Source organism: Cherax quadricarinatus, chromosome 7, assembly GCF_038502225.1.
Source record: "Cherax quadricarinatus isolate ZL_2023a chromosome 7, ASM3850222v1, whole genome shotgun sequence".
Lineage (NCBI taxonomy): Eukaryota > Metazoa > Arthropoda > Malacostraca > Decapoda > Parastacidae > Cherax > Cherax quadricarinatus.
This window is the reverse complement of record NC_091298.1, coordinates 38,887,798-38,907,618: the sequence shown is the minus strand read 5'-3', so window position 1 is coordinate 38,907,618 and position 19,821 is coordinate 38,887,798. Positions and strand designations below refer to the sequence as shown.

General features: G+C 37.1%; 1 protein-coding gene across 1 annotated transcript in view; it reads left to right on the top strand.

The window, feature by feature from the left end:
* The first annotated feature begins 375 nt into the window (after nt 1-375).
* The window catches only part of LOC138852329 (protein turtle homolog B-like), a 269,981-nt gene continuing 250,535 nt past the window's right edge, over nt 376-19,821 (top strand). Inside the window, exons 1-3 of the mRNA XM_070082111.1 lie at nt 376-416; nt 1,264-1,457; nt 13,564-13,878. Of these exons, the coding sequence (XP_069938212.1) occupies nt 376-416; nt 1,264-1,457; nt 13,564-13,878 (550 nt within the window). The remainder of the gene's footprint in view (nt 417-1,263; nt 1,458-13,563; nt 13,879-19,821) is intronic.

Below are 19,821 nucleotides of genomic sequence, written 5' to 3'. Positions count from 1 at the left end.
GGGTTGGTTAACAAGAGGGTTAGGCAAAAATCTCAGTTAGGAAAATATATCTATTTATTCAACATAACACTATATACACCCTCTAGAAACACCTTAATCCTAAACGCCCAAATGAGGATACACAAGAAACAGCTGGCTGGAGGTCCAGCCACCATAACCACTAGGCCTAGTCAGCGCCAGGCCGTCACTACTCCACTACTAACCCCATTTCTTATTTCCTCACTCAATCCCACAGCACCCCGACCATGTCAGAGCCCAGGTGGGCATACAGGTACGCCATAGAAGAGCCTATGGCTTGGGTTAGCTAAACAAAAGGAGTACACAACTACAAACTTAGCTTAAACACACAGCAGCTCCGACGCCAGCCTCCACACCATGCTGACTCCACATGACTGCCCCAGCCACGCTCACTCCGCGTACCCTAACACACTTGGAAAATAACTACCTAGAAGGATTTCCTTATAATTACAGTTAGAGTACTTTACAGTGCCCCCAAATGCACATTATGAATTACAAAATTATTCTTTACAGTTATAACATTCATACTATTATGGCACACTTCTCCACTATATGTACATTACAACGTCATGCAGAACCCTGCATAACAGTTAGGATGAAAACATCTTGATTCTGCTCGTTGATGGAGTGTTGACAAAGAACAGCAGCTTCGATCATTACCATTTATTAGAACTAATTTTGGCCATTCCTCTACAATTTACAGCTATAGAGCTAAGTAACTGTAAAAAGACCCATGAATTTTTTTCAAAGAGGCCTACAGAAGCAATAGAAGTTGTAGCGCTTAATTTGATACACATATAGCAGTAGATTAATTTGTAAAGCGTTAATTATTAAGAAGTATATTTAAAACATGGAAAATTATTGCCAGACGCAACTAAAATTGCATCTGTCGAATAAGATTAGATCACGTTTCTAAAATCTTGGCTAACTTGTAATTATATCTTGTTTCTAAAACTACGACAATATTAAAAATTACAAGATTCAGAATCTAAAGCGAGATTCATAATTACATCTTGCTTCTAAAAATTACCACCTGCTTACAAAATGGCAGGTAACTTTTAAAGGTTTCTTTTGTTACCAAATTTGAATCCCAATCCTATATAACAAATAAAAGCATTGCGTGCTACAACCCACTTTTTTTCATATTACCATCTGGATGACCATCTTCATTAGAACCAACCTTACCATGTCAGTCACATCAAACAGTGACTAGCAACTTTAAATTAAGATTGTGTCTTCCTTCAGCTACGACATGAGGAACGGTCCAGCAACTCACTGGAAGAACCCAGCCCACCTAGGACTCCGGGCCACATTCGAGGCAGCAAAGAACGCCCTTAATATTCAGAGGGTGCAGTCTGCTGACCAGGGAACTTACCGCTGCAGGGTCGACTTCAGGGTTAATCCAACACTTACATTCATTTCGAACCTCTCCGTTGTTGGTAAGTATACTTTCAGTCACCTTCAACCTCCCCAGAGTTGATAAGTCAACACTGTCACTTTCGACCTTCCCTGTGTTGATAATTGTATCTTCTGTCTCTTCCAGCATTCTTAGTATTGATAAGTGTATCCCCTGTCGTTTCCAGCTTTCCCAGTGTTGATAAGTGTATTCTCTGTCGCTACTAGCCTTCCCAGTGTGGATAAGTGTATCCTCTGTCGCCTCCAGCCAACCACGAGCTGGTGTATGTACTCTCTCATCTTTGGTCATTCACTTTATCACCAGAATGGGCAGGTTCGATTCATGCTGTGCGATGAGAGATGATGTTTTTAAAAAAAATTCTTCCGTTTACGAACTGCTAAGAATTCCAAAATCTTTTTCGAGATTCACTGCATGTAGCAGTGTTTGATGAAATAGCTTATTATAAGCCTGGTGTTCCAGAGCATGGGATTCACCACTGAGCCTCGTCTACGCGTACATACTTGTGTGAGAAATCACCAAGGCGGTTTTCATCCGGTTCAGAATGACTTTTTGCGAAATTATGGCATACACAAATTTTCGCTTGCCTCATAATAAAAGCGTTGGTATTAAGCAAAAATCGTAAGTTTTGCCTATTCAGCACGACATATATATATATATATATATATATATATATATATATATATATATATATATATATATATATATATATACACATATATATATATATATATATATATATATATATATATATATATATATATATATTTTTTTTTTTATTATCACACCGGCCGATTCCCACCAAGGCAGGGTGGCCCGAAAAAGAAAAACTTTCACCATCATTCACTCCATCACTGTCTTGCCAGAAGGGTGCTTCACACTACAGTTTTTAAACTGCAACATTAACACCCCTCCTTCAGAGTGCAGGCACTGTACTTCCCATCTCCAGGACTCAAGTCCGGCCTGCCGGTTTCCCTGAATCCCTTCATAAATGTTACTTTGCTCACACTCCAACAGCACGTCAAGTATTAAAAACCATTTGTCTCCATTCACTCCTATCAAACACGCTCACGCATGCCTGCTGGAAGTCCAAGCCCCTCGCACACAAAACCTCCTTTACCCCCTCCCTCCAACCCTTCCTAGGCCGACCCCTACCCCGCCTTCCTTCCACTACAGACTGATACACTCTTGAAGTCATTCTGTTTCGCTCCATTCTCTCTACATGTCCGAACCACCTCAACAACCCTTCCTCAGCCCTCTGGACAACAGTTTTGGTAATCCCGCACCTCCTCCTAACTTCCAAACTACGAATTCTCTGCATTATATTCACACCACACATTGCCCTCAGACATGACATCTCCACTGCCTCCAGCCTTCTCCTCGCTGCAACATTCATCACCCACGCTTCACACCCATATAAGAGCGTTGGTAAAACTATACTCTCATACATTCCCCTCTTTGCCTCCAAGGACAAAGTTCTTTGTCTCCACAGACTCCTAAGTGCACCACTCACTCTTTTTCCCTCATCAATTCTATGATTCACCTCATCTTTCATAGACCCATCCGCTGACACGTCCACTCCCAAATATCTGAATACGTTCACCTCCTCCATACTCTCTCCCTCCAATCTGATATTCAATCTTTCATCACCTAATCTTTTTGTTATCCTCATAACCTTACTCTTTCCTGTATTCACCTTTAATTTTCTTCTTTTGCACACCCTACCAAATTCATCCACCAATCTCTGCAACTTCTCTTCAGAATCTCCCAAGAGCACAGTGTCATCAGCAAAGAGCAGCTGTGACAACTCCCACTTTGTGTGTGATTCTTTATCTTTTAACTCCACGCCTCTTGCCAAGACCCTCGCATTTACTTCTCTTACAACCCCATCTATAAATATATTAAACAACCACGGTGACATCACACATCCTTGTCTAAGGCCTACTTTTACTGGGAAAAAATTTCCCTCTTTCCTACATACTCTAACTTGAGCCTCACTATCCTCGTAAAAACTCTTCACTGCTTTCAGTAACCTACCTCCTACACCATACACTTGCAACATCTGCCACATTGCCCCCCTATCCACCCTGTCATACGCCTTTTCCAAATCCATAAATGCCACAAAGACCTCTTTAGCCTTATCTAAATACTGTTCACTTATATGTTTCACTGTAAACACCTGGTCCACACACCCCCTACCTTTCCTAAAGCCTCCTTGTTCATCTGCTATCCTATTCTCCGTCTTACTCTTAATTCTTTCAATTATAACTCTACCATACACTTTACCAGGTACACTCAACAGACTTATCCCCCTATAATTTTTGCACTCTCTTTTATCCCCTTTGCCTTTATACAAAGGAACTATGCATGCTCTCTGCCAATCCCTAGGTACCTTACCCTCTTCCATACATTTATTAAATAATTGCACCAACCACTCCAAAACTATATCCCCACCTGCTTTTAACATTTCTATCTTTATCCCATCAATCCCGGCTGCCTTACCCCCTTTCATTTTACCTACTGCCTCACGAACTTCCCCCACACTCACAACTGGCTCTTCCTCACTCCTACAAGATGTTATTCCTCCTTGCCCTATACACGAAATCACAGCTTCCCTATCTTCATCAACATTTAACAATTCCTCAAAATATTCCTTCCATCTTCCCAATACCTCTAACTCTCCATTTAATAACTCACCTCTCCTATTTTTAACTGACAAATCCATTTGTTCTCTAGGCTTTCTTAACTTGTTAATCTCACTCCAAAACTTTTTCTTATTTTCAACAAAATTTGTTGATAACATCTCACCCACTCTCTCATTTGCTCTCTTTTTACATTGCTTCACCACTCTCTTAACTTCTCTCTTTTTCTCCATATACTCTTCCCTCCTTGCATCACTTCTACTTTGTAAAAACTTCTCATATGCTAACTTTTTCTCCCTTACTACTCTCTTTACATCATCATTCCACCAATCGCTCCTCTTCCCTCCTGCACCCACTTTCCTGTAACCACAAACTTCTGCTGAACACTCTAACACTACATTTTTAAACCTACCCCATACCTCTTCGACCCCATTGCCTATGCTCTCATTAGCCCATCTATCCTCCAATAGCTGTTTATATCTTACCCTAACTGCCTCCTCTTTTAGTTTATAAACCTTCACCTCTCTCTTCCCTGATGCTTCTATTCTCCTTGTATCCCATCTACCTTTTACTCTCAGTGTAGCTACAACTAGAAAGTGATCTGATATATCTGTGGCCCCTCTATAAACATGTACATCCTGAAGTCTACTCAACAGTCTTTTATCTACCAATACATAATCCAACAAACTACTGTCATTTCGCCCTACATCATATCGTGTATACTTATTTATCCTCTTTTTCTTAAAATATGTATTACCTATAACTAAACCCCTTTCTATACAAAGTTCAATCAAAGGGCTCCCATTATCATTTACACCTGGCACCCCAAACTTACCTACCACACCCTCTCTAAAAGTTTCTCCTACTTTAGCATTCAAGTCCCCTACCACAATTACTCTCTCACTTGGTTCAAAGGCTCCTATACATTCACTTAATATCTCCCAAAATCTCTCTCTCTCCTCTGCATTCCTCTCTTCTCCAGGTGCATACACGCTTATTATGACCCACTTCTCGCATCCAACCTTTACTTTAATCCACATAATTCTTGAATTTACACATTCATATTCTCTTTTCTCCTTCCATAACTGATCATTTAACATTACTGCTACCCCTTCCTTTGCTCTAACTCTCTCAGATACTCCAGATTTATATATATATATATTTATATATATATATTTATATATATATATATATATATATATATATATTATATATATATATATATATATAAATAATATATATATATATATATATATATATATATATATATATATATATATATATATATATATATATATATATACATATATATATATATATATATATATATATATATATATATATATATATATATATATATATATATATATATATGCAATAAGATCACAGTAAACAGGTGATTTCAGAATATGCAAAACAACCACTCTGAAAGAATAGAGAAATTCCAAGCGCTTTCGTGATTACTCACATTATCAAGGAATTATGAAAGTAAAGCATCCAAGGAAGCTATATAAGGGGTCTGGCCAGCACCTCACTATCAGATCCCACAACGGTTAAACACCTGACGCGCGCCGACCCAACTTGGATAGGTCCTTTGCACAACTCACCCACAAACTATTCTACCCAAGAAAATTTAAAAATTATTATTTGTCCAGTGTATTATTAAATTCTTCCCAAATTCTATTAATTATAAATGGATCTAATTTATATAAACCAAAGGAAATATTCATATTATTGTCAAAACTGCTTTTTATGAAACAAGATTCAATTATATTCCTGTCGACCATGGACTTGCTTGATACTACTTTCTCAACTTTTTGAAAATCAATTGGATGGTTAAAATCTCTTACATGAATAAATAGAGCATTGGAATCTTGTCCAGTTCTAATGCTATATTTATGTTGTTTTAATCTTAGTTCGAGATTTTTACCAGTTTGACCGTAATAAACTTTATCGCAAATTTTACAAGGAATCTTATAGACACATCCATCAGCATTTTGGGGGGAATTCTTTATCAAAAGTTTTTTTACTGTATCAAGATTTTTGAATACAACTTTAATATTAAAAGTCTTAAGAAGAGAAGGCATATCAACCAAGTTTTCATGGTAAGGGAGAACCAACATATTTTTAGTTGAATAAGGCTGGTTGTCCCTTTTTGGATTGTAAAAAGTATTTCTAGCAACTTTAAAAGATTTATCAATTACATTTCTTGGGTATTTTAAATCATTACCTATTTCATAAATTTTGGATATTTCCTCATTTATGAACTCAGGACTACAAATTCGTAAAGCTCTCAAAAACATTGATGAGAAAACAGACAGTTTGACTCTATCTTGATGCGAGGAATAATAGTGGACATAGGAACAGTTATTTGTAGGTTTTCTGTAAATTTTAAATTTGAATTCATTATTACCCTTAATGATTAAAACATCTAGAAAAGGCAATGAGTTATTTTCTTCAAACTCAACAGTAAAGTTTATAGAATGGGCTAAGCTATTTAATTTTCCAAGGAAATGGTGTATATCTACATTTTTGGGCATAAGACACAAAATATCATCAACATATCTGAACCATTTAGCTCTATTAGGGAGGATTGTGTTAAGCAACCTTGTTTCAAAAAATTCCATGTATAGGTTACTAAAAACAGGTGAAAGAGGATTTCCCATTGCCATACCAAACTTCTGAGTGTAAAACTTATCATTAAATACAAATTTTGCATCAACAATGCAAAGTTTAATAAGTTTAATGATAGTAGGAACCGGCAATGGTAAGTCATAGTTAACGAGTTCTTCAGATAAGAAACTTAATAACTCATCAACAGGAACTTTCGTAAACAAAGAAGTAACATCAGAGTGGTTGTTTTCCATATATATATATATATATATATATATATATATATATATATATATATATATATATATATATATATATATATATATATATATATATATATATATATATATATATATATATATATATATATATATATATATATATATATATATATATATATATATATATATATATATATATATATATATATATATGTAGTGCCGAATAAGCAGAACTTGCGATCTTGGCTTAAATAGCAACGCTCATCTTGCCACATAGGACAAGTGAAAATTTGTGTATGCAATAATTTCGCCAAAATCATTCTGAATCTAACGAAAAAATGTATTTGATTGTGTTTGTTTAGTACTAAATTATTGTAAACGTATTTAAAATATATGTAGTTGAGTTAGGCTAAAATAAATTGCTCTTCTTATAATAAGGTTAGGTAAGTTTTCTAAGATTCTTTTGGTGCAAAATTAAAAATTTTTACATTAACATTAATGAAAAAAATATATCTTTAAACGCATAAGAGAAAATTTCAGAAATGACCTAATTTTAAATGAGTTTTTGCTAATTGACCAGTTTTACATATTCGGCACGACATATATATATATATATATATATATATTATATATATATATATATATATATATTTATATATATATATATATATATATATATATATATATACATCTATATCTATATATATCTATATATATATATGTATATATATATATATATCTATATATATATCTATATATATATTATATATATATATATATATATATATGTATATATATATATATATATATATATATATATATATATATATATATATATATATATATATCACGAAACAAGTAATTTTGAACCATTTACCAAACTGCGGTATGCCAGAGCTTGACCCTACTACACATTGTCAAGCCTCAAGAGGCAACACAACGTACCTGCCGCAGTTTGGTAAATGATTCAAAATCAGCTCAGATGTATCCACACCACCGTGTGTTCTCGGATGATGGGTACAACATCTAGATGGCTGGATGCGTCATTCATGAGAATTGTGGTCTCGTGCACTAGAGCATCATCTGTCTTTCGCTCACCATGAGACGGGCCAAAGCAGCATGGGTTTGACTCCTTGGCTAGTGCAGTGTTGTTATTGATCAATACCATTCGTTCGTGGGTACAATAATATATATATACCTATTTATATATATATTTTTCTTTTCATCAAACCAGCCGTATCCCACCGAGGCAGGGTGGCCCATAAAGAAAAACAAATGTTTCTCTTTTTAAATTTAGTAATTTATACAGGAGAAGGGGTTACTTGCCCTTTGCTCCCGGCGTTTTAGTCGCCTCTTACAACACGCATGGCTTACGGAGGAAGAATTCTGTTCCCCTTTCCCATGGAGGTAAGAGGAAATAAACAAGAACAAGAACTAGAAAGAAAATAGAAGAAAACCCAGAGGTGTGTGTATGTATGAATATGCTTGTACATGTATGTGTAGTGTGACCTAAGTGTAAGTAGAAGTAGCAAGACGTACCTGAAATCTTGCATGTTTATGAGACAGAAAAAAGGACACCAGCAATCCTACCATCATGTAAAACAATTACAGGCTTTCGTTTTACACTCACTTGGCACGACGGTAGTACCTCCCTGGGCGGCTGTCCTCGAAAAGGTTGGAAGGAAGGGGTAAGGGTAGTTTTGTGGGCGAGGGGCTTGGACCTCCAGCAGGCGTGCGTGAGCGTGTTCGATAGGAGTGAATGGAGACGAATGGTATTTGGAACCTAACGATCTGTTGGAGTGTGAGCAGGGTAATATTTAGTTAAGGGATTCAGGGAAACCGGTTATTTTTATATAGCCGGACTTGAGTCCTGGAAATGGGAAGTACAATGCCTGCACTTTAAAGGAGGGGTTTGGGATATTGACTGTTTGGAGGGATATGTTGTGTAACTTTATACGTATATGCTTCTAAGCTTTTGTGTTCTGAGCACCTCTGCAAAAACAGTGATTATGTGTGAGTTAGGTGAAAGAGTTGAATGATGATGAAAGTGTTTTCTTTTTGGGGATTTTCTTTCTCTCTGGGTCACCCTGCCTCGGTGGGAGACGGCCGACTTATTAAATATATATATATATATATATATATATATATATATATATATATATATATATATATATATATATATATCAACAAGTCGGCCGTCTCCCACCGAGGCAGGGTGACCCAAAGAGAAAGAAAATCCCCCAAAAGAAAATACTTTCATCATTATTCAACACTTTCACCTCACTCACACATAATCACTGTTTTTGTAGAGGTGCCCAGAAAACGACAGTTTAAAAGTATATACGTATAAAAATACACAATATATCTCTACAAACTGCCAATATCCCAAACCCCTCCTTTAGAGTGCAGGCATTGTACTTCCCATTTCCAGGACTCAAGTCCGGTTATATAAAATAACCGGTTTCCCTGAATCCCTTCACTAAATATTACCCTGCTCATACTCCAACAGATCGTCAGGTCCCAAATACCATTTGTCTCCATTCCCTCCTATTTAACACGCTCACGCACACTTGCTGGAAGTCCAAACCCCTCGCCCACAACACCTCCTTTACCCCCTCCCTCCAACCTTTTCGAGGACGACCCCTACCCCGCCTTCCTTCCCCTACAGATTTATATGCTCTCCATGTCATTCTACTTTGATCCATTCTCTCTAAATGACCAAACCATCTCAACAAACCCTCTTCAGCCCTCTGACTAATACTTTTACTAACTCCACACCTTCTCCTAATTTCCACACTCCGAATTTTCTGCATAATATTTGCACCACACATTGCTCTTAGACAGGACATCTCCACTGCCTCCAACCGCCTCCTTGCTGCAGCATTTACAACCCAAGCTTCACACCCACATAAGAGTGTTGGTACTAATATACTTTCATACATTCCCTTCTTTGCCTCCATAGATAACATTTTTTGCCTCAACATATACCTCAATGCACCACTCACCTTTTTTCCTTCATCAATTCTATGATTAACCTGATCCTTCATAAATCCATCCACTGACACGTCAGCTCCCAAATATCTGAAAACATTCTCTTCTTCCATACTCCTCCCCAATTTGATATCCAATTTTTCTTTATCTAAATCATGTGATACTCTCATCACCTTACTCTTTTCTATGTTCACTTTCAACTTTCTACCTTTACACACATTCCCAAATTCGCCCACTAACCTTTGTAATTTTTCTTTAGAATCTCCCATAAGCACAGTATTATCAGCAAAAAGTAACTGTGTCACTTCCCATTTTGTATTTAATTCCCCATAATTTAATCCCACCCCTCTCCCGAACACACTAGCATTTACTTCTTTTACAACCCCATCTATAAATATATTAAACAACCATGGTGACATTACACATCCCTGTCTAAGACCTACTTTTACTGGGAAGTAGTCTCCCTCTCTTCTACGCACCCTAACCTGAGCCTCACTATCCTCATAAAAACTCTTTACAGCATTTAGTAACTTACTACCTATTCCATATACTTGCAACATCTGCCACATTGCTTCCCTATCACTCTATCATATATCTTTTCTAAATCCATAAATGCAATAAAAACTTCCCTACCTTTATCTAAATACTGCTCACATATATACTTCAAAGTAAACACTTGATCTACACATCCCCTACCCACTCTAAAACTTCCTTGCTCATCCGCAATTCTACATTCTGTCTTACCTCTAATTCTTTCAATAATAACCCTACCGTACACTTTTCGTGGTATACTCAGTAAACTTATTCCTCTATAATTTTTACAATCTCTTTTGTCCCCCTTCCCTTTATATAATGGGACTATACACGCTCTCCGCCAATCCTTAGGTATCTTCCCCTCTTACATACATTTATTAAACAAAAATACCAACCACCCCAGCACTATGTCCCCCCTTGGTTTTAACATTTCTGTCATGATCCCGTTAGTTCCAGCTGCTTTACCCCCTTTCATTCTACATAATGCCTCACGCACCTCCCCCACACTCACATTCTGCTCTTCTTCACTCCTAAAAGATGATATTCCTCCCTGGCCAGTGCATGATATTACCGCCTCCCTTTCTTCGTCGACAATTAAAAGTTTCGCAAAATATTCTCGCCATCTACCCAAAACCTCCATCTCCCCATCTAACTCCCCTTCCCTGTTTTTAACTGACAAATCCATTTGTTCCCTAGGCTTTCTTAACTTGTTTAACTCACTCCAATCTTTTTCTTATTTTCATTAAAATTCCTTGACAGTGCCTCTCCCACTCTATCATCCGCTCTCCTTTTGCACTCTCTCACCACTCTCTTCACCTTTCTTTTACTCTCCATATACTCTACTCTTCTTATAACACTTCTGCTTTGTAAATACCTCTCATAACCTACCTTTTTCTCTTTTATCACACACTTTACTTCATCATTCCACCAATCACTCCTCTTTCCTCCTGCACCCACCTTTCTATAACCACAAACTTCTGCCCCACATTCCAATACTGTATTTTTAAAATTATTCCAACCCTTTTTACCCCCCCTCCCACTACTCATACCTGCACCAGCCCACCTTTCTGCCAATAATTGCTTATATTTCACCCGAACTTCCTCCTCCCTTAGTTTAAACACTTTCACCTCCCTCTTACTTGTTGTTGCCATTTTCCTCTTATCCCATCTACCTCTTATTCTAACTGTAGGTACAACTAGATAATGATCCGATATATCAGTTGCCCCTCTATAAACGTGTACATCCTTGAGCCTACCCATCAATCTTTTATCCACCAATACATAATCTAACAAACTACTTTCATTACGTGCTACATCATACCTTGTACATTTATTGATCCTCTTTTTCATAAAATATGTATTACTTATTACCAAGCCTCTTTCTACACATAGCTCAATTAAAGGCTCCCCATTGACATTTACCCCTGGCACCCCAAATTTACCTACTACTCCCTCCACAACATTTCTTCCCACTTTAGCATTAAAATCCCCAACCACAAGTACTCTCACACTTGGTTCAAAACTCCCCACGCAAATACTCAACATTTCCCAAAATCTCTCTCTCTCTTCTATACTTCTTTCTTCCCCAAGTGCATAAACGCTTACAATAACCAACTTCTCACATCCAACCTTTATTTTACTCCACATAATCCTTGAATTAATACATTTATAGTCCCTCTTTTCCTGCCATAGCTTATCCTTCAACATCATTGCTACTCCTTCTTTACCTAATCCCATAAATTCCTCTCCACTGAAACTAACTCACCTCCTTCAGCTTTGTTTCACTTAAAGCCAGGATATCCAGCTTCTTCTCATTCATATATATATATATATATATATATATATATATATATATATATATATATATATATATATATATATATATATATATATATACATGTATATATATATATATATATATATATATATATATATATATATATATATATATATATATATATATATATATATATATATATATATATATGTATATATATATATATATATATATATATATATATATATATATATATATATATATATATATATATATATATATATATATATATATATATATATATATATATATATATATATATATATATATATATATATATATATATATATATATATATATATATATATATATATATATATATATATATATATATATATATATATATATATATATATATATATATATATATATATATATATATATATATATATATATATATATATATATATACATATATATGTATATATATGTATATAAATATACATATATATATATATATATATATATATATATATGTATATGTTTATTTATATACATATATATACATATATATATATGTATATATGTATATATATGTATGTATATGTATATATATGTATATATGTATATATATGTATATATATGTATATATGTCCTAGGTAGTAGGTTGGTAGACAGCAACCGCCCAGGGAGGTACTACCGTCCTGCCAAGTGAGTGTAAAACGAAAGCCTGTAATTGTTTTACATGATGGTTGGATTGCTGGTGTCCTTTTTTTCTGTCTCATAAACATGCAAGATTTCAGGTACGTCTTGATACTTCTACTTACACTTAGGTCACACTACACATACATGTTCAAGCATATATATATACAAACACCTCTTTGGGTTTTCTGCTATTTTCTTTCTAGTTCTTGTTTATTTCCTCTTATCTCCATGGGGAAGTGGAACAGAATTCTTCCTCTGTAAGCCATGCGTGTTGTAAGAGGCGACTAAAATGCCAGAAGCAAGGGGCTAGTAACCCCTTCTCCTGTATACATTACTAAATTTAAAAAGAGAAACTTTTGTTTTTCTTTTTGGGCCACCCTGCCTCGGTGGGATACGGCCGGTTTGTTGAAAGAAGAAAGAATATATATGTATACATATATATATATATATATATATATATATATATATATATATATATATATATATATATATATATATATATATATATATATGTATATATATGTATGTGTGTGTGTGTGTGTGTGTGTGCGTGCGTGAGTCTACTCAGTGTTCGAAGGTGAATGCGTGGATAATGTATATATTTTTTTTTCTATTTACAATCCATCTGTAATCAAGTTATGGTTTCAGTGCCTCCCAGTCGCCTGGTTGTCTACACGGAGCTTGGTGTCGACTTAAGAAATATTGTGGGTCCCTTCCTGGAAGGAGAGTCGATAACTATTAACTGTCGAGCCTTTGGAGGCCTGCCGCCCCCGAGGGTTACGTGGTGGGAAGGTACAGTGCTCCTTGACTTGACCTCAGAAGAAGAAACCTCGGAATACGTTACCAATACTTTTCTGGTAACGTCACTCACCAGGCGTGACCTCCACCGTCCATTAACGTGTAAGGCCTCTAACACAAACCTCACAGAACCTCTTACATCCACCGTCACCATCAACATGAACTGTGAGTCTCCAAATCTTGTTTCAAATTTAGTTTTAAGATTTAAAATTTCTTAATAACTTACATATTATTAGTAAGCATGTGAATAAATCGCCTACTGAACTGCTTGTTACCAGTTCTAGCATCACATTTATGCTTGTGCACTCTTATTCAAGTTCTTTATATTTCTTCACCCCTCAAGGAAGGTTCCTTGATGTTGGTGAGGGGCTCTTGATTTAGGGAATTGGATCTGTGCTCCAGTTCCCCGAATTAAGCCTGAATGCCTTCCACATCCCCCCCCCAGGCGCTGTATAATCCTCCGGGTTTAGCGCTTCCCCCTTGATTATAATAATAATTATATTTCTTCAACATATAATTATATTGCACAGTTTTGTCAACGTTGTCAGCAGGGAATAGTTCTGACTTCTATTGACAGGAATTACCAAAGGGGATGCCAGCATTTTTATCTCTTCCTCCAGGTTTTCATTTTTATTTCGCTCCTCTCATCATGAATGCTTCATCCAAATGGCTTCAACTTTTCAACGCTGGTATATGGTATTTAGGACAAGATTCAGTGAACAATTCGTAAGTGCAGGTTACTATAACTCGTACTCAGCATCATGAAACGGCTCAGATAACTTCCGAAATCTTCCTCGGCGTTGCGTCAATCCCTTAAAAAATTAATCATAATTATGTGACGGCTGTGAGTGAAATTCCAGCAGGTAGTCATACATCTGAAAATTTATGAGTAAAATTGTGCGAAAACTTAACTCCCGTTTAATTACTGTTACGAACACAGGTGACAGTCTGATGGCCTGTTGCTCCCGGTTATAAGTTAGTCAGCACATCTAAAGAGCTTAGGACAAAGTAAACAAGCAGGGGTAGATTTCTGTTGCTTGAGTGACCAAGCAACAGTGGACACAACGCACCCTACTACCTTGGCAAGGTGCGTTGAAGACGTCATTTAGGCTGAATTTGTTGGTTTTCACGTGACTGGCTGTTGAACTACCAATAAGTGTAGCAGTGAAGCCCTGGTCGAGAGGGTATGCGAAATAGGTGTGTGTCAAACATCGAATATAATGTAACATACTCGGTGCACACCACACCCCTACCATAAAAGCGCTGCAAGAGCTGTGCATGGGATCCCTCTTATGTGTAGTATGCTACTATGGCAGAGAACATAACAAACTAACGGCAATGCTATTCTCTTCATACCATCCATACCAGCAGGCAGTGCTCAACCAGACATAAAAATATGCAGTGACTTTAATACCAAGCACTTACCTTAGTGTGAGACAGCAGACAGTAGAGCTAACAAAGGTCCCAAACATTTGTGTACGGGAGAAATATGTCCCTTCACCAAAAAAACTTATTGTTTTATTTTTATATAAACCATTAACAATTACTAAAATAAGGGGGGAAAAGAATAGCTACCCATTTTCCTAAACCTAGCACTTATACAATACACACATATATTTAATGTCCTAACGATCAAGCCTTGGAGAGTGAGTCCGCCATTCAGCTTTCCTTGCCAGCGATGTGTTTGACCGAGGTAGCAGGCGCAAGGCCTAGCATATGAGACGAGTATTCTTGTTCCTTATGGAGCTGAGGTAGGTCAAAAGATTATGGTTACTATATACTTGAACCACTTATGGAGAAGATGACAGATATGAAGAAGCCCAGAGCCAGGGCTTCCTTCTCGATGGTTGAGTGGGTCCTCTGATATGATTTCAGTTTGGCGGAAAAGTGAAGGACTCCCTCGCCAGAGGCTTGAAGTAACACTGCACTCACTCCAGCCTCACAGGCATTACCTGTAAGGAATAAGGCTTCGCATAATCTGGAGATAACAATATAGGAGCAGCGCATATAAGCCGCCTAATTAAAATTATGCCTCTTGACAAAAGTACTAGGTGTACTTTACTTTATTACTGGTAAGAAAGGTTAATTAACGGGGCCACGATATCAGAGAAATTCTTACAGAGCTTCCTATAAATTCCAATCATTTCCAGAAATCTCTGAAGGGATTTTTTTTATCATGGGGACCTGAATATTCTTGTATGGCCAAAACTTTAGCAAACTTGGGTGTCACTTTGCCACATCCTACCTCATTAAGATTGACGTGTATGTCCTGCACCTCTCAAGGAGATCTTTTAGACGAGACGCATGATGATCCTACGCATCAGAGGCCCGAGAGTTTCTCATACCAAACAGGGTCACACTATGTTGATAATAACCTCAAGGGATTAAGCAGGCAGAAATCTCCATAGTGTTATTGATGAAAAGAACTTGTTAGTATCCATTAAGGTCTAATTTAGAACCATACTTGGTCTTGCCCACTCTGTCGTCCATACCTCATTCACTTCCGGTAATCTATACACATTCATACTCCGCATCAGGTTTTTTCACAAGGATTCAAGGCAAGGTCTATGGGCTTGAACATTCTACCACCAACCCATGTTCTAGTCTCTTCTTTGCATGGACTAGCTCTGTAGGGATATAGATTAATACGATTAGCTGAGCTCACATCTACGTCAAGGTTTCACATCTTTGGGACATCCGAAAAAAATGTCAGAATAGGTTTCAGTAGAGTGGCAAGATTTGTCATTTGGACTTCTGCAAGTTCTGACAAAAAAGGGCGAGGATCCTTGAGGATAACCGAGTTAGGAAAGCTTATTTGAACCTTCGGAACTGGGTATAAGGATTCAAGGTCTTCAATAGACTCTGTACGAACAGAGGACAAAGTCATTATTGGATAGTGAGGTGGTTTAAAGAATTTTTAGGAGTGGTTAATGTGGTACACTTTACCCAATTTCAGTATATCTAGAGGTGCTACTGCGTAGTTAAGGTCTGAGTTTTTCTACATCACCTTCATAGGGCCAGTGAATCGCGCTGTAATGTGAGGTGTAGCTGCCTCATTATACCTCTATTTCATGCTGTCCTTGGCTGTTTTTAGGTTGTCCTTGGCCAGAATTCGTGCCACATGCAATTGTTTTAGGATCATAAGGAGTCCTTATGGCGTCTTCTCCTAACCATCCTTACTTAAGCACGTATAGTGTACCTCTTACATTATGTCCAAAAATCAACTCGAATGGACTGTACTTTGTAGATTCCTGCACAGTTTCTTATATGGCAAAAAGTAGCAGAGTTAACGAGTCATTCTAGTCTGTAGGAAAATTCACGAAGTGCATACGTATAATAGTTTTCAATGTTTGATGAAACCTCTCCAGTCTCCCTTGATACTGAGGATGATATGCAATGGAAAGTCTTTGCTTAATTCCTAGACGGCTTAAAGCTTCTCTAAATGATTTTGCAGTAAAACTAGTGCCCTTGGTCACTTTGAATAGAACGTGGAATAGGCACTGCCTCAGGATACCTGGTGGTTTTATCAACATTAATGAACAGATATTGGTTATCTGACTTGAACTTAGGTAAAAGTCCCAAACAGTCTGTGATAGGTCTGCGAATGACTCTCCATCGGCGGGTATGGGACGAAATGATCCAGGTTTGAAGTGGTGTCCGGGTTTTCCCCACTTGGTCACACTCACGGCAGGATCTGATATAACTCCTAACATCTCGTCTTAAACCTGGCCAAGCGAATTGTTGGGAAATCCTATAAGAAGTTTTAGTGACGCCCATGTGTCCTCCTAAGGATGAGCCATGAGAGACCCTTAACACCGAGGTCTAAATACTTTTTGCTATCACAAGTCTATCAGATTTGGACACCCCCTTACCTCCGTACCAGTATTTTTGCTAGATAATATATTGTCCTTTTAGTATATATTTAGCTAGGTTTATAGAGTCTACTCTGTTGGTAGGCGACTGAAAAGCCGAGAGAAGAGAAAGGTCCTTCAGATGCTCTTCCATGAAAATCGGTCCGTCGGGCATCTGGCAGTTCTGCTACCCATGAATTCGAGGGCTTGCTCAGAGGTGTTTCACTCGATCTGAGAGGCTTTGGCCAGCTACCATCGTAAACCAACTTGTCCACCCCAAGATCTGAGTCCCCGAAGGTAAGGTCAGCATTCGCATCAGACTTTTCCTTGGACATTGCCCGAGTGACGGCCAGAATTGGAGAAGGGGTAGAGCTTTCCGTAGTTACAATAGAATTGGGACAATCTGGAACTAAGGATACTATTGCCCAACGACAGTAAAGCATTCTCCATGAGAAAAAAAACATACATACCTACAGTTAAATAACCAGTGTAATACATTCTATGCAGGGGAAATGAGAAAACAAATCCCCCTTAACTTCTGTTAGGACAGAGAGTTTTAATGAAGCCTTATCCGAAATTGGGAGTACTCCCTCTCGTACGAGGGAACAATAAGCCCCTTCATCCCTGAAGGTGGATACTTCAATGGATATTTTACTGACACTAAAGAAAGATGCCATATAGGCACCTACTTCATTTTGATTAGTTGTAACGTTAAGTAGATTAATATTACCCAATGGTTGTGGTACACTAGACTTACCACTGGTTACAGACCTTTCAATTTGGAATAGGTGGTCTTGACATGGTCAGGCTTACGGCAATAGTCACAGGTTACCGACTGTCAGATCTTGTCTCGTTCATCTTTCTATTCTTGAGGTGGGTGTCGTATTTCACGCCCCCGGGTTCCGTCCTCAGACTAAACACCTAGTAGGTGTTTTCCGACAATCTCTGTCCATACGAAGTTGGTGTGAAGAAAGTTTAGAAGATGTGTCACCCAAAATCCAGTTAACCTCACAGGTATCGGCTAGCTTAGCTGCCTCCATAGCAGTTGCTGCAGAATAATCTTCCAGATTGACCCATACCTCCTGACCAACTGACTCAAGGTAATTATCGACCATGATTAATTGTACCAATTCGCTAAAATTAGAAGCACCAGCTGCTCTATACCACTTGCTGAAGATCTTGATGTGGAGCCTAACACTGTCGACACAAGTTTGGCCGTACTGACACTTGTTCGTCTCTGCTAAATTTGGCAGGAATACACTGATATGCTTTTAGCACAGTCACCTTTACAACGCTGTAATCAGAGAAGCCTTCATCACCCAAACCAGTAGTAAATTCTTTTTCTTCATCATACAGTGCTCGAATGACCATTGAAGAGCTCGATTCTGGTTTATGAATAACTAGAAAAACTGTTCAGGCTCTGAATCAGAGAAACGAAGTACCAAAGACAGAGTGAAATTATTATCACTAGTACGCCGAAACTGCCTCCTTTCTATCATATTCCTCTTTAGCAAAGGCACTCTGTTTCATAGTTTGTTCCAGAGCAAGTTTTGCTAGGCTGAGTTAAAGAAACTGACTGATTCTGAGTAAAATGGACTTGGAAATGGGTTCAACAACCTGAAAATTTGAAACCGCTAGGATGAGGCGTTTCCTGGTTGTTAGCAAAATAAAATCGACAACTTGCACTATAAAAATTTCAGGTGAACCTCGTCAAGGTACCCGTTAGAGTATTCTTAGTGATTTCCATTCAATAACTAAAGAATGCCTGGTCTTATCGGCTTCAAAATATTAATGGTGATGCATTCTATGAGAAGGAAGAAAACCTCTACGTTTAGACTATTTAGATTCAGATTTGAGATTTTAATGAAATTGGTAAAAGCAAAAATTGTAATCTTTGGATTCAGATTAATTACTAATTACTGGAAAATGCCATTTCTAATAGACTTCAACTTTTCAGAGTTTATGGACACTGCTAAGAGAAAGCATGATTTTCACCCTGAGCTTTTTTTTGAGGATTGTTTCAGTTTCATATCAGCGGGTTGTTTATGTATTGTGGAGGATTGTAGAATTTTAAATAGAACTGAGCTGCAAATAAATTGAAAATTTACGTTTCATAGCGTTTTTTATTTTCTCGAGTTTGGTGAACCCCGGCATATGGTTTCGCTTTTTTTTTTTTTTTTTTTTTTGTGAATGTGAAGGAATATGTAATTAAGATGAATATTATGTACCAAATAAGGTATATTCATAGTTACATTGT